Source organism: Symphalangus syndactylus, chromosome 1 (assembly GCF_028878055.3).
Source record: "Symphalangus syndactylus isolate Jambi chromosome 1, NHGRI_mSymSyn1-v2.1_pri, whole genome shotgun sequence".
NCBI classification, from domain to species: Eukaryota; Metazoa; Chordata; class Mammalia; order Primates; family Hylobatidae; genus Symphalangus; species Symphalangus syndactylus.
Window position 1 is genome coordinate 122811550 of NC_072423.2, and position 15816 is coordinate 122827365.

At 50.9% G+C, this 15816-nt stretch overlaps 1 protein-coding gene across 3 annotated transcripts; it reads left to right on the top strand.

The window, feature by feature from the left end:
* The first annotated feature begins 229 nt into the window (after positions 1–229).
* ACAA1 (acetyl-CoA acyltransferase 1) lies at positions 230–15791 on the top strand. 3 transcript variants are annotated; one of them, XM_055283031.2, is made up of 12 exons: positions 230–732; positions 912–1005; positions 4486–4543; positions 6498–6577; positions 6864–6906; positions 9114–9212; positions 10647–10727; positions 11814–12004; positions 12173–12352; positions 12633–12688; positions 12804–12949; positions 15380–15791. In XM_055283031.2, exons 1-12 carry the CDS (start codon positions 382–384, stop codon positions 15453–15455), a joined length of 1455 nt encoding a protein of 484 aa, XP_055139006.2. In that variant the 5' UTR covers positions 230–381; the 3' UTR covers positions 15456–15791. The 3 variants fall into 3 exon arrangements, with proteins under 3 accessions (XP_055139006.2, XP_055139017.1, XP_063468375.1); XM_063612305.1 differs by lacking the exon at positions 9114–9212 and having other exon boundaries at positions 464–732; XM_055283042.2 differs by lacking the exons at positions 9114–9212; positions 12173–12352 and having other exon boundaries at positions 463–732.
* Positions 15792–15816: the final 25 nt, after the last annotated feature.

Sequence of the window (15816 nt, forward strand, 5' to 3'; positions counted from 1 at the left end):
ATTTAGGTCCCCCAGCTCAGGTACTGGGACCAGAGGGATAGCAGAGCCGACTAGGAAGTGGGTAGAGGAATTAGAGTCTCGGCTTCCATCTCCAGCCCCCAAGCAGTAAGCGGTCCTGGCTACCCAGCCTTCCGTTTGGCTGCGGGCAGGAGACAGGGATTTGGGGGTCAGGTCTCGGGTTTGGCTACAAAAGGTGGAAAGACTTCCGGTCTGCATTTCTGGGCGGGGATTCGTAAAGATACACCTTCTGGTTGGCTGCGGTAGGCTAAGGTAGGCGGGGCATTGAGTGGAAAGCTCGGCTGGGCGGTGCCTGTGGGCCCTCCTATAGAGGGCTCGGTAGGCGGTGGCGGGGAGGGGCGGGTTCCCAGGCCGACTCACCTTATGGTTGGCTGCGGCTGGAGGTGGGCGGGACTTTTGGAGGGTCGCTCGCATTTGTTCGCAGGGCTGTGGGCGGAGTTGAGGCCTTGGAGGCCGAGATGTGGTTCTGCGCGTGCGCGGACGGCTGTTAACTCCGCGGTCAGTTCCCGGACTTGTGGCTGGTCTGTAGGGTTGACCTGCGCAATGCAGAGGCTGCAGGTAGTGCTGGGCCACCTGAGGGGTCCGGCCGATTCCGGCTGGATGCCACAGGCCGCGCCTTGCCTGAGCGGTGCCTCGCAGGCCTCGGCTGCGGACGTGGTGGTGGTGCACGGGCGGCGCACGGCCATCTGCCGGGCAGGCCGCGGAGGCTTCAAGGTGAGGCCCGAGGGTCTGGGCGCCGAGTGTGGGAAGACGCCGGCGCGGGCTGGGGTCTGGTTCGTATGTTTGGTTACCCTGGACGCCGGAGGCAGCTCCGCACCCAGCTGTGGTCGGTTTGTCTCCCTGGGGTGGGCATGGGGGAGTGGGGGTCACCGCGGCTGCTCTTTCTGCTGCAGGACACCACCCCCGACGAGCTTCTCTCGGCAGTCATGACCGCGGTTCTCAAGGACGTGAATCTGAGGCCGGAACAGCTGGGGGATATCTGTGTCGGTGAGCGAACCACTCAGGCCCTGCGCTGGGCCCTCCCGGTTCTTCGTTCGTCCAGAGCTCTCCTCACCTCCCCACCCCGAGTTTTCACTGGGGGAACCTCCATGGCCTTGAGCTTTGAAGGGGTCCTGCCCCTCCACACCTGTGGGTATTTCTCGTCAGATGGGAGGAGATACTGAGAAAAGAAATAAGACGCAGAGACAAAATATAGAGTGGGCCCAGGGGAGCGGCACCGGTCTCCGAGTTCCCTCAGTATTTATTGATTACTATTTTCACTATCTCGGCAAGGGAAGTGCGGCAGTGTGGGGGAAAGGAAGAGAGATCAGACTGTTACTGTGTCTATGTAGAAAAGGAAGACATAAGAAACTGTAGGGTCCAGCCCCACAGGGTCGGTGGGTCTCTCCCTGTGTGCGGCGACGAGAGAGTGTAGAAATAAAGACACAAGACAAAGAGATAAAAGAAAAGGCAGCTGGGCCCGGGGGACCACTACCACCAATGCGCGGAGACCGATAGTGGCCCCGAATGTCTGGCTTTGCTGTTATTTATTGTTTACAAAGCAAAAGGGGCAGGGTAAAGAATGTGAGTCTTCTCCAATGATAGGTAAGGTCACGTGGGTCACGTGTCCACTGGACAGGGGGCCCTTCCCTGCCTGGCAGCCAAGGCAGAGGGAGAAGACAAAGAGAAAGACAGCTTATGCCCATTATTTCTACATATCAGAGACTTTTAGTACTTTCACTAATTTACTACTGCTATCTAGAAAGCAGAGCCAGGTGTACAGGATGGAACATGAAGGTGGACTAGGAGCGTGACCATTGAAGCATAGCATCACAGGGAGACGGTTAGGCCTCCGGATAACTACTGGAAAGCCTGACTGGTGTCAGGCCCTCCACAAGAGGTGGAGGAGCACAGTCTTCTCTAAACTCCCCCGGGGAAAAGGTGACTCCCTTTCCCGGTCTGCTAAGTAGCTGGTGTTGTTTCTTGACACCTTTTGCTACCGCTAGACCACGGTCCGCCTGGCAACGGGCATCTTCCCAGATGCTGGCGTCACCGCTAGACCAAGGAGCCCTCTGGTGGCCCTGTCCAGGCATAACAGAAGGCTCGTACTCCTGTCTTCTGGTCACACCTCACTATGTCCCCTCAGCTCCTATCTCTGTATGGCCTGGTTTTTCCTAGGTTATGATTATAGAGCAGGGATTATTATAATATTGGGATAAAGAGTAATTACTACTAATGATTAATGATATTCATATATAATCATATCTAAGATCTATATCTGGTATGACTATTCTTGTTTTATATTTTATTATACTGGAACAGCTCGTGTCCTCAGTCTCTTGCCTTGGCGCCTGGGTGGCTTGCCACCCACAAGAAACTCCATTTTGATCTGTACTAAGAAAAATTCTTCTGCCTTGAGATGCTGTTAATCTGTAGCCTTGGCCCCAAACATGTGCTCACAGAAACATGTGCTGTATTGAATCAAGGTTTAAGGGATTTAGGCTGTGCAGGATGTGCCTTGTTAACCATTTATTTGCAGGCAGTATGCTTGGCAAAAGTCATCACCATTCTCCATTCTCGATTAACCAGGTACACAGTGCACTGCGGAAGGCCACAGGGACCTCTTCCCAAGAAAGCCTGGGTATTGTCCAGGTTTCCCCCCACTGAGATTGTCTGAGATATGGCCTCGTGGGAAGGGAAAGACCTTACAGTCCCCCAGCCCGACACCCGTAAAGGGTCTGTGCTGAGGAGTATTAGTAAAAGAGGAAGGCCTCTTTGCAGTTGAGATAAGAGGAAAGCATCTGTCTCCTGCTTGTCCCTGGGAATGGAATGTCTCAGTGTAAAACCCAATCATACATTCTATTTACTGAGATAGGAGAAAACCGCCTTATGGCTGGAGGTGAGACATGCTGGCGGCAGTACTGCTCTTTACTGCACTGAGATGTTTGTGTAAAGTCAAACATAAATCTGGCCTATGTGCACATCCAGGCACAGCACCTTTCCTTAAACTTATTTATGACACTGAGTCCTTTGCTCACATTTTTTTCCTGCTGACCCCCTCCCCACCATTACCTTATAGTCCTGCCACATCCCTCTTGCCAAGATAGTAGAGATAGTGATCAATAAATACTGAGGGAACTCAGAGACCAGTGCCAGTGCAGGTCCTCAATTGCTGAGCACCAGTCCCCTGGGCCCACTTTTCTTCCTCTATACTTTGTCTCTGTGTCTTATTTCTTTTCTCAGTTTCTCGTCTCCACCTTGCGAGAAATACTCACAGGTGTGGAGGGGCAGGCCCTCTTCAGACAAAACAGGGTGAACAGGTGATGGTTTTCCTGCTGAGAAGGTCAGCAGGAAAACATGTGAGCAAAGGAATCTGCATCATAAATAAGTTCAAGGGAAGGTACTGTGCCGGGATGTGCATGTAGGCTAGATTTTTGTTTCTCTTTACCCAAACATCTCAGTGTAGCAAAGAGTAACAGAGCAGTATTGCTGCCAGCATATTTCGCCTCCAGCCACAGGGCGGTTTTCTCCCATCTCAGTAAATAGAACCAATAGTCGGCTTTACACAGAGACATTCTGTTCCCAGGGATGTGCGGGAAATAGAGGCCTTCCTCTTTTACTAAGACTAAGGTCTTTCCCTTCCCACGAAGCCATATCTCAGGCTGTCTCAGTGGGGGGAAACCTTGGACAATACCCAGGCTTTCTTGGGCAGAGGTCCCTGCGGCTTTCTGCAGTGCGTGTCCCTGGTTAATAGAGAATGGAGAATGATGATGACTTTTACCAAGCATACTGTCTGCAAACATATTGTTAACAAGGCACATCCTGCACAGCCCTAAATCCCTTAAACCTTGATTCAATACAGTACATGTTTTTGTGAGCACAGGGTTGGGGCTAAAGTTACAGATTAACAGCATCTCAAAGCAGAAACAATTTTTCTTTGTACAGATCAACCTGGAGTTTCTTATGTCTTCCTTTTCTACATACACACGGTAACAATCTGATCTTTCTTTTCCCCACAACCTTCAGTCCAGCCCTCTATTCCACCCCTCACCTTGAAATACAGCAACATGATATGGCATGAGTCTTATCCAGCGGATGCCACCCCTAGGTCAGCAATCACTCTTCCACCTCTCTGGGGTGACAGCAGGGCTCAGAGGAGGATACCTGGGGAGATGTGCATTTTCAGAAACTCCCGTTTCACTTTTAAGGGCAGACAACCTGCTCATCTGTGCTGATCTGGAAAAACTGGGTGCATGGGCAGGTGAGCGTGGGACCCTCAGGGACAGGAGCTGGTGGATGACCAGGACAAGCTGTTGTATGGCTGGCTCTCCCTGCCCCAAACCCTGATGTTCCAGAGCTGCAAGTGAGCCTGCCAAGGGCTAGTGTCCCGAAGAAAGATCTGGAATGCCTCATCTGTGGTTTTCACAGCTATACCTTAGTGCCCAGAACACCACCACCTGGCACTGAATGAAAGTTTGTTGTCCACAGGAAATGTGCTGCAGCCTGGGGCCGGGGCAATCATGGCCCGAATCGCCCAGTTTCTGAGGTAAACTTTTCTAGTTCTAGCCATGGGTTGACCATTTTGACGCTTTACTGGGCCCAGGCCCCAGGAAACTCAGTGTGCAGGTTGGGGAGGATAAGGTTGGACACCAGAATGAGGCAACCAGAGTCCTTGGCTCCCTGCTCTTGTGGACTCAACCTCTCCCCTACTTTGAAGTGCTGAGCCAGGATACACCAAACCTTTGGAACTGGAGCAGAAGTTCTCTGTAGCTTGATTTTTAGCCAAAGCCAGGTTGTCATTTGCCTTTTGTAAGTGTGGATTCTGTCCTCATTTGTCAGGTGAGTAACTAAGTAAGAACGCTGAAAAGTGACTTTCAGCCTTTTTACTAGTTGAGCTGAGAACTCCAGTCGTATCCCACTAGCAGAGACTTTGGGATAGGGCAGAACCATGGGGAAGGAGGACCCTTAGGAGGAGACCTGGTCAACTTTCCTTTAAGTGCCTGCAGGGGAAAGAGTGCTTAAATTATTTTCATGTGTAGATTTTAGAACTGCTTGGCTTTGTACTTCTAGATGCATGGAGAAGAATAAATAGGAACATTAGCTAGTGAAGGAACAGGAAAACAAAAACCATCTCTAGGAACTGGGAGAGGTTTAGACTGCCCAGCCTGTAGTTCAAGGCCCCCTACAATCTGGCTCCAGATTTACCTTCCAGCCTCATCTCCTAGCTGCTTACTCACCTTGACTTTTCTTCGTTCAGTCAGCTGTGGGCCTACTGTCTTCTCTGATATGGTCATTCTCTCTCCTTGAAGTGCTAGCCCTACCTCCTCATTCTGCCCTGGACAGAAAGACAAACCCTGCCCAAACACAGTCTCACCATTTTGGCATGACTTATCCAGGCTCTCAGGCTGAAAATGAGAGCCCCTTTCTCTCCAGCAGTAGCTAGCCATGTACTTCCTTGTGATGTGGTTTGCCCTCTTGCCCTGTTATTTCAGTCTCTGCTAGTTGATTCATTTTCTGTGTGTTGGTTGGGCATCCTCTAGGGCACAGTGTTATAAGCATCTCAGTATCCCTCAGGTGATGCCTTGTGGTAAGTAGGTATTTAGTGAACACTTGGTGGATTGAGTGAAGGAATGGTAACTACCTACTAGGGAGTTAAGGGACCCTGGAGGGGTCAAACAGGCTGCACAGGAGGCTATCCACCTGAGAGAGTCTCTGCAGAGCCTGGCCTGGGCACTAGTTCAGAGGTTCCCAACTCTGGCTGCACACCAGAATCACCAGGATGCTTCCACTCCTCAGATTCTGAGTCTGTGGGTCTGAGGAGGTCTGGAAATTTCCCTAGGGCTTTGTACTGTTGGCCAAGGCAGGTTACATCAGGAGGGGAAGCCCTACTAGCTTCCAGGGCTAAGACCAGTATGAGAGTCTTGGGGAACCTACCAGAGCAATGGAAGTTAGAACATATGATGCCCATCAGAGTGCTTCGTCTAGGTGGGATCAGGCTTTCAAGAGTCCATGGGAACATGCAGCGTTAGCTATATGATTACTGGTAAGGCTGAGCGGTCCCTGGCCTCAGACTTTAGGCATTTCTTTTGCTCTGGTGCTCTGTCCCAGCAGCAGTTCCTTTTCTCTGTTCTTTGGGGGAAACAGAGATACACAGTTTTCATTTCTGAATCTTCAAAGGGAGAGAGAGAAGGATCCCTGTGGCCCAAACAGGCTTCCCTTGCCTTTGGGCTGTGCTTGGTCTTTGATTGAAGATTCTCATAGGAATGGAAGGGAATGTGCTTGTGGGACCCTGGGGAGCAAGTGCCTGCAGAGATGGGGTCTGCCCAGTAGCTGCTCACCCCCATTCCATGGATCTGGCCTGGCATGGGAGCAGAGCTGCTGGGTTTGTTCCCTTGCCCTTTACATCCCTTGAGGGGGGCAGTTAGAAACATAGGACTGCTTTCCATGAGAGCCTGGCATGGAATTGGGGGCTGATTCTACTCTCTCACCTTCTGTTTCAGTGACATCCCGGAGACTGTGCCTTTGTCCACTGTCAATAGACAGTGTTCGTCGGGGCTGCAGGCAGTGGCCAGCATAGCAGGTAAGTTATGACTGGGTGGGTGCCTTCGTCCTGGACCTGTGGGTTTGGGTCAGCAAAGTCGCTGTCTGCCGGGCAAGCAATAACGATTTCTGAGAGGACTCTAACCACAGAAAGAGTGCAGGAGCACCCCCTACCACTGCCCAAAGCCTTTTCTGAACACTCCTGGGTCTTCCATTTCTGAGGCTGGGGCTGAGTCCCATCTAGAGACCAGGTGGGGAAGAGGCTCCACTGCTTCCAGAACAGGTGGACTCTGGCAAAGGATGTTTATGAAATGCTTTTGTTGCAGGTGGCATCAGAAATGGGTCTTATGACATTGGCATGGCCTGTGGGTAAGAATTTTTTTCTGCCGGAGCTTATTAACCAACTTGTGACAATAAAACTAATTTTCATCAGAGTTCTCAGAGGCCATGGTTTCAGGATTCCCCCCATCCCCTTTAGGCAGCTGGCCGGGAGTGGGTTCTCACAAATGCAGGTTAAGAGTGGCTACCAACTCTGGCTGCTCAGGAATCACTCATACCTCTCAGCACTAGCAGGGGAGGGGAATTGGCCTCTAAAAGCTTACATTCTTGGAAATCTTTCAGGCTGGAAAAGATGGGAAAGCATTTTGAGAAAATCCAGCATTTGGGTTTCCTTTGGGGGCCCTTGTTGATTCATGATGCTGCTGAGAGAAAAGTTGCAGTTTGGGTTCTCTAAAGCCAGGGACAGCTGCCTACTATATAACTAGTTTGTTCATTTTACTAGGCTGACTGTCCCTTTGTCTCCCCACCTTGGTACCAGTGTGGAAACTTCCAGCTGCCTATGGGCTATGAGGGACATAATTAGATCTGTGGTGGTTTGGTCACTGTCACCTCCATCTAGACTGTGGCTCCATCATTAGCTGCAGCAAATGGAGCTGCAGAAGCTGTATTTGGCAGTGCCTCCAGGGAAGGTCAGGGCACAGGTGCCCAGGCTTCGGTGGGCATCTGGTGCTGGGAGGGCAGGGGAGTAAAGTCTTTGGCAGGCTGGGGGAGGTGAGCAGCCCCAGGGTTCTGACATGCCCCTGCTGCCTTTCACATCCTCTTTAGAGTATTTCTTGAGAGGACACATTGCTGGCCCCTGTCCCAGGGCTGTGGCAGCTGGCACTGAGTTGTACTGATCTATGTCTACAGTTGTAAATAAAGCCAAAGACCACTCTGCAAGGACTTTGGCTGGGCAAAGGCCACCGCCGTTTGATTTCTCTCATGCTCTTCTATGTTACTGGGTGAGAGGTGGTGTGGATAACTTGAGAAGGGCTGGAGCTTTTATGAGTTTCTTAGAGAGTATCTGATTCCCAAGCAGGTTAAGGACGATGGTACTAGGATATTAAGATCTGGGCCAGGCCTGACACCCACATCATAGGCTGACTGTTCTCCATAGGCCTTGATCAGCAAGTATTTAGCACAGGGCACTCTAGTTGGAAGTGGGCTCTGGGGCCAGACTACCTAAATATGGATCCAGGCTGGGTCACCATGGACAAGTTATACAGTCTCTCTAGACCTCAGTGTCCTCATCTATAAAATGGGGATACCTAGCTCAGCTCTGTTGAAGTTGAGAAGAATAAATGGAGTAATAGCAACAGTTTACACTATGGAGTATTTGTCTGTCATGTGACTGACACTGAAGCACTCTAATATCTCAAAAGAATTCAGAATAGTGCTGGGCACATGAAAAGCACTCAGTCAAGGTTATCTGTTATCATCCCTTGAGGCGTTAGGGTCCCCCATGGCCTCAAAGCCCTTTTTTGACCATACTACACTGCCATCTCCTTCCTCTCACCTCGTAGCACTTCCTTGTCTATGCAGGTCTGATCGCCCTTTGAGCTCAGCTTTGTGGTTACTTTTATTTTTATTTTATTTATTTATTTTTTGAGTTGGAGTCTCACTCTGTCGCCCAGGCTGGAGTGCAGTGACACGATCTCGGCTCACTGCAAGTTCCGCCTCCCGGGTTCACGCCATTCTCCTGCCTCAGCCTCCCACCCTGGCGCCTGCCACCACGCCCGGCTAATATTTTGTATTTTTAGTAGAGGCGGGGTTTCACCATGTTAGCTTTGTGATCCGCCCGCCTTGGCCTCCCAAAGTGCTGGGATTACAGGCGTGAGCCACCATAGCTGGCGTGTGGTTACTCTCAAATTGTCTCTTCTCCCTTCTAAATTTGTGGGCCCTGAGGGCAGGCCCTGGCTTGTCGATGTGTTTCCTCCTCTGTGGCTGACAGCAGAAGGCTTTTCTCTGGAATTGCCAGTTGGCTGATTTAGCAGTGTATAGGGAAGCATAGCCTTGCCCCCAGGAGTGTTTATTGTGCAGTGCTCTGTCCTGGGGTGGGGGTCGAAATAGAGACAGGGCTCAGTACTCGCGACTGGGCCTTGCTGGCCAAGTGCCCTGCCTGTGGCTCCCAGTGGCCCATTGGTCTTCCTAGGGCTCCCTGGCTATTTCCTAGCACTTGCCAAGTGTTCAGCTATCTCTGGAGGAGTCCTGCTAGGGCCCAGTTCACCTTACCTTCTCCTCCTTTTCCTCCTCCCCAGGGTGGAGTCCATGTCCCTGGCTGACAGAGGGAACCCTGGAAATATTACTTCGCGCTTGATGGAGAAGGAGAAGGCCAGAGATTGCCTGATTCCTATGGGGTGAGTGCTCCCATAGCTCTGTGTTCTTGTGCCCTCTCTGTCTGGAGCAGGGGGCCAAGGAACTTTATCATCTCTGTGGCTGGTGGTGCCAAGCCTTGCCTCCTTCCTTTGGGCATGGTCTGCTCTGCAGGGACTTTGGGGATGAGACTTGATGTTGCCCTTGACTTCCATTTCCTGAAGCCCCCAGGTCCTCTCTTTGCCCCCGAGTTTCCAAACATCGCCCACCTTGTCACTCCCACACTGTGGTGCTCAGTCATAGGAAGGACAATGGTAGCTCCACTTCAAAGCCTTGGGGGCCTAGAAAGTTGAGAAGGCAGTGGGAAGCTTGTGATGACTGAACATGCTGGTGAGGGGAATTGGGCCCTGTCAGGTGCAACAAGAAAAGTATGTGGCATTTGGCTGGGCGCGGTGGCTCACGCCTGTAATCCCAGCACTTTCGGAGGCCGAGATGGGCGGATCACAAGGTCAGGAGATCCAGACCATCCTGGCTAACACAGTGAAAACCTGTCTCTACTGAAAATACAAAAAATTCGCTGGGCGCGGCGGTGGGTGCCTGTAGTCCCAGCTACTCGGGAGGCTGAGGCAGGAAAATGGCGTGAGCCCGAGAGGCAGAGGTTGCAGTGAGTCGAGATTGTGCCACTGCACTCCAGCCTGGGTGACAGAGCGAGACTCCATCTCAAAAAAGGAGAAAAAAAAAAGAAAAAAAGAAAAGTATGTGGCGTTTGTATGGAACACTTTAGCTTCTCTGAGCCTCTGGGCCATCCCCAGGGTCTGTGGGCCAGGAGTCCTGGATGCACTAGACATATGAGGAGACTGAGGCTTGGAGAGGGGCAGTGCCGTGGTTTCTTTCACATACTGTATCTCCAAGGTAAGCCTATAAAGCCAGAAGCCCAGGCTGGAAGGCCTAGCTGTGGCTCTAGGTTCTCAGGATAAGCATAGACCCCAGCCAAGGTGACCAAGAAGCTTAGGTTTGGCCTTTCCAGAGGAGATTTGGGAGTCCTCATCTCCCTACATTGCAGCAGTCTTCCTTGAGGCATAGGAGAAGCTGGCCAGGAGTAGCCAGCTAGTGCCCCCACCCAGGCCCTCCCCTGCTCCTTTTCTCCCCTGCACTGAGGCAGCTCACCCAGGGAACAAACTCTTTTCTGCAACTGCCCCCATGCAGGCTGCCCTCTCTTGGAGAAAGTCTCTTTGGTGTAGAGCTTCTCAGGATCTGGCCAGCATTGCTGACTTCCCTATCTGTGCCTTTATATCCACCTTCAGGGCAGGCTGTACCATATCCTGAGTCATCACTACTGTCTGTGGTATGGACTGGCCCTTACATCCTCTTCTGCCTACAGCCTTGGGAACCCAAAGTTCCAAGCACAGCTCTGTAGCCTGGTCCCTTCCTCTAGGCTGTCAGACCAATGCCCACACTATCTGCTGTTTGTGTTCTAGGATAACCTCTGAGAATGTGGCTGAGCGGTTTGGCATTTCACGGGAGAAGCAGGATACCTTTGCCCTGGCTTCCCAGCAGAAGTGAGTGCTGCTTGGGGAGGAATGTTTAAAGGGCTGGAGAGTGAGGTTTTGAGTCTATCCTAAATGGTCTGAAGTGGCACCGTTTTGTGGTTACCGCTGGGCAGTGAGTGCTTTCCAGGCCTTGTGCCACCCAGGTTGGGGATGGGAAGTAGGAAGTGTCAGGGCCACTGTGAGCTGGTAGTACTTCCAGGTTCTATTACTGTCTGTTCACCCTGACTTTGCCCTAGCTAGACCTCAGTTTCCCCCTCTGTTATTTTCTGGCTGTGGTTTGGGGACTGGACACTGTAGCCTGGAGTGTGGGGCCAGCAATGTTAGGGACCCTGGCATCCTAGCTTCTGGACCACGCTGGGTCTGTGGCAGCATCCTGAGGCAAGAACTGAGGATGATATCAGAGAAACCCCAGGGGCTCAGGCAGGCTAAGATTGGCAAGTCCCAGCTGTCCAGAGAGAGGACAGCAAAAGCAGGGAGTGGTATCTGGGCCAGGTGGGCTTCCTTGAGGCAGTGATCCTTGGCCACGCTGGGTCACATAACCATTTGAAAATGTGTTAGAAGCCTTAGATTCCTTCCACTGGAATGTCCCTGGGCACTTACATGCTGCACATATTTGCAAGGGTCACCCTTAAATACCTTGTGCTTTAAAACTGCTTAAATACAAAAATACATGAGTAATTTAGTATATGTCACTTTAAATAGGTGGAAACTGGGGAATAGATGACATCGAACTGTTGAGTTTGAGCAGAAATTTGGCAGAACCCAACACAAATATTTCTGGGGTTCCATCCTCAGTTTAGCAGAGAGAATCGAGCAGGCTTAATCCCTCTTGGACAAAGGGCTCTAAGTGGAGGCACCACCTCCAAACACCCTTCCCCACTTTGAGGTTGGGATTGGCCACGATCTGGAGGTCTGGGGCTGATGGTGAAGAAGGCCCTGTAAGGCCTTAGCCATGCCCTCAGAGCTCCCCCAAAGTCGAGCATGTCCCTGAATTTAGCAGCCTGAGCTTGTGTCTACCCAAATGGATAGGGGTTGGGGGCAGGGAGGAAGGGAACCCCAAGGGAACCTGAAGCTGGCTGTCCATGGTGCTGGCAGGGCAGCAAGAGCCCAGAGCAAGGGCTGTTTCCAAGCTGAGATTGTGCCTGTGACCACCACGATCCATGATGATAAGGGCACCAAGAGGAGCATCACTGTGACCCAGGATGAGGGTATCCGCCCCAGCACCACCATGGAGGGCCTGGCCAAACTGAAGCCTGCCTTCAAGAAGGATGGTTCTACCACAGCTGGTGAGACTGGTCCGGGGTGGGGGTGTGAGAAAGAAGGCCATGGCCATGCTGGGTGCTGTACTCTGGGAACCTCGAATAGACCAGGCCCCTCTGCAAAGCAGAAGTGGGAGGGCTGGGATCTCCTCAGCCCCACCCCGATGTCTTCTTAACCCAACAGTTTGCCCCTAGGAAACTCTAGCCAGGTGAGTGATGGGGCAGCTGCCATCCTGCTGGCCCGGAGGTCCAAGGCAGAAGAGTTGGGCCTTCCCATCCTTGGGGTCCTGAGGTCTTATGCAGTGGTTGGTGTGCCACCTGACATCATGGGCATTGGACCTGCCTACGCCATCCCGGTAGCTTTGCAAAAAGCAGGTAAGGTGGCTCCTTCACATCGTATCTGGGTCCCACCTGGATCCTGCAGCTGCTCTGCATGCTGTTGCCAGGGGCATGAGGGTGGTCCTGTGGGTGCTGCAGAGTGGAGGTGGGGCAGGCTAGTGTCCCCTACTTCAAGCCCTTCCTGACCCCACAGCTGGGATTGGCTCACCCTTCTGGAAGAGACACACACCAGGCAGCCTGTAGGCCCATGGATGGGGTGGGCCCCAGGGGAGGCAGAGGGCCAGTGTGTCAGCTCAGGTCTTTACCTTGTCTGCAGGGCTGACAGTGAGTGACGTGGACATCTTCGAGATCAATGAGGCCTTTGCAAGCCAGGTGAGCCCTTGTTTCCCAAAGTTGCCTTGGACCTGGACAGCCGAGGTGGAGTGAGCGGGCAAGTGGTGCAGGGGAGGGGTAAGAGGGCTGTAGCTGATGATCTGCCTCCTTCTAGGCTGCCTACTGCGTGGAGAAGCTACGACTCCCTCCTGAGAAGGTGAACCCTCTGGGGGGTGCAGTGGCCTTAGGGCACCCACTGGGTTGCACTGGGGCACGACAGGTCATCACGCTGCTCAATGAGCTGAAGCGCCGTGGGAAGAGGTAAGGCTTTGCTCCTGGCGGTGGGGTCATGGGGGGATACCCAAGTTAGGGCACCTGAAGGGCAGGGGATAGAGGTAGGTGGGCTTTGGATCATAATCTCGACAGACACAGTCCTGAGCACCATAATCCCAAATGTTGAAATCCCAAAAGATCAAAGTCCCTAAGGTCTTGGCTGGTCCAGAGGTAGTGAGTTATCTTGATTGTTCAGTTACAGATCAAACTCCATGTTCTACTCTTTACCCCCTTCTTACTTCTACGCTTGACTAGTCAAGGAGAAAAATCCTTACTGTCTAAAATCCCAAAAATCACAATTTCAAAAGATTAAAATCCTGAATGTTGAAATCCTAATGTTGAATTCATGTTACGAATTCTAGGGAAGGTATTGGTGCATTTTCCGCTGTATGTGGGATAGTGCATCATATTAGTTATACCATGTAACTAATATGATGCAACCATTACTTTGTTATTGTCTTTATTTGGAAATTAAGTATGGTTTAAGGAGATGTGAATGGGTGCTAAGTTGACAAGGAATGGACTTAATTTTGGGAATACCTAGACACCTGACAAAGCATTGTTTTGGGTGTGTCTGTGAGGGTGTTTGCAGAGGAGGTTAAGAGTGTGCATCTGAGTGGACCAGGTGGGGAAGATCTGCCCTCAGTGTTGGCAGGCACCATCTAATTGCCTGGGGCCCGGGAGAGAACAAATACGGAAGGTGAACTCTCTCTCTCAGAGCTGGGACACACTTTTTTTCTGCCTTGGACATCAGAAATTTGATTCCATGAAAGTGCATTATCACATTGACTTTGTAAGCCTTGTACATGTACATAAAAATGTTGAAACTTCCTCAGTAAAAGAGGTGTGCTGTTTGTGCACCTGCATTTGTGAAAGATAAAATTTCTCAAGATCTTGGTTCTTTAGGTGACTACTTGTGCAGTAGTGACCCACCACAGGTTGGTTGGTTGGTTGACACAGGTCTTAATCCGGCGCCCAGGCTGGAGTGGAGTGGCTCCATCTCAGCTCACTGCAACCTCTGCTTCCCTGGCTCAAGCAATCCTCCCACCTCAGCCTCTTGAGTAGCTGAGACTATACGTGGGTGCCACCACACCCAGCTAATTTTTTGTATTTTTTGTAGAGACAGGGTTTGCTATGTTGCCCGGGCTGGTCTCGAACTCCTGGGCTCAAGTGATCCTCCCACCTTAGCTTCCAAAGTGCTGGGATTACAGATGTGAGCCACAGTGCCTGGCTCCATCACAGTTTTTGATCACTCTCTTCAAAAGACGTAGGTTGTCCATCATGGTATTCATATGACTGCAGTTATAAAGCTAGGTGCACACGATTACCAGCCATTTATACAGTTTGCTTTTAACCTATTTATGAATACAGTTTGTCTGTTTATAATAGTTATACTCCTGTGACTATTGTTAGCATACCTGAGTGTTTATGCTTGCAAAAATTTGTAATTATTTCCTATTTTATTGCATAAAGTAGCCTGTGAAGTGTTCTGTTTCTCAAGTAAATCCCCTTTAAAAATGTATATATATATATTTTTTTTTTGACATGGAGTCTCACTCTGTCCAGGCTGGAGTGCAGTGGTGTGATCTTGGCTCACTGCAACCTCTGCCTTTTGAGTTCAAGCAATTTTCCTGCCTCAGCCTCCCGAGTATCTGGGATAATAGGTGTCTGCCACCACACCCAGCTAATTTTTGTATTTTTTAGTGGAGACAGAGTTTCACCATGTTGACGAGGCTGGTCTTGAACTCCTGACCTCGTGATCCTCCCACCTCAGCTCCCCAAAGTGTTGGGATTACAGGTTTGAGCCACTGTGCCTGGCCTAAAAATGTAAATATCTTTTAAATCAATCTTTTAAAAAAGTTTTTTTCTAAGATGGGGTCTTGCTATATTGCCCAGGCTGGTCTTGAACTCCTAGGCACAAGTGATCCTCTTGCCTCAGCCTGCTGAATAGCTGGGACTACAAGTAGATGCCACCATGCCAGGCTTCCACATTATTTTTTCCAGAATTATATTTTCAGGATTTTGATCTTTTAGGATGGTGATTTTCAGGATTTTAGACTTTAGGGATTTTGTTCTTCCAGGATTTCAACATTTGGGATGATTGCGTTTGGGATTGTGTCTTTTGGGATTATGATCGATCCCTGGGGAGGGGAACATGCACACAGAAACACCCTGAACTGAGGATATAGGGGCATGATCCCTGTTTTCCTTAAGGGCTCACCTTGAAAGGGATACTAGCCTGCAGTGGGCATCTGTCACCGTGTGTGTGCCCAAGTGGGGGGCCAGGGTACCGCTTGCCCACAGATCCGGTCTGATGGTTTTGCATCCTACTTGTCCATGAAGTCCTTCTGGCTCAGTCTGGTCTGGAGGTAACTTGGTGGGTGCCTTTGCCCAGCCAATTAAGTTTTGTTTTCACAGGGCATACGGAGTGGTGTCCATGTGCATCGGGACTGGAATGGGAGCCGCTGCTGTCTTTGAATACCCTGGGAACTGAGTGAGGTCCCCAGCTGGAGGCACTACGCAGACAGTCCTGCTGCTCTAGCAGCAAGGCAGTAACACCACAAAAGCAAAACCACATGGGAAAACTTAGCACTGGTGGTGGTGGCAGTGGACAGATCAAGGCACTTCAATTCATTAGGAAAATGTGAACACCGATGACATGGTATAGGAGTGGGTGGGGTGTTGAGCCACCCATCAGACCCTCTTTAGCTGTGCAAGATAAAAGCAGCCTGAGTCACCCAGGCCACAAGGCCATGGTTAATTCTTAGGGCAAGGCAAATTCATGGATGAGAAGTGCAATGGGCATAGTAAAAGTGCATGGTCTTCGCTATGCAATGAGTAGTGATTCTCAATGC

Coding starts and splice junctions, on each gene's coding strand:
- ACAA1 (XM_055283031.2), top strand. CDS start 382: ATGGTTGGCTGCGGCTGGAGGTGGGCGGGACTTTTGGAGGGTCGCTCG. Junction 4,544..6,497: donor CGAATCGCCCAGTTTCTGAG/GTAAACTTTTCT, acceptor CTTCTGTTTCAG/TGACATCCCGGAGACTGTGC. Junction 12,005..12,172: donor GGATGGTTCTACCACAGCTG/GTGAGACTGGTC, acceptor GTTTGCCCCTAG/GAAACTCTAGCCAGGTGAGT.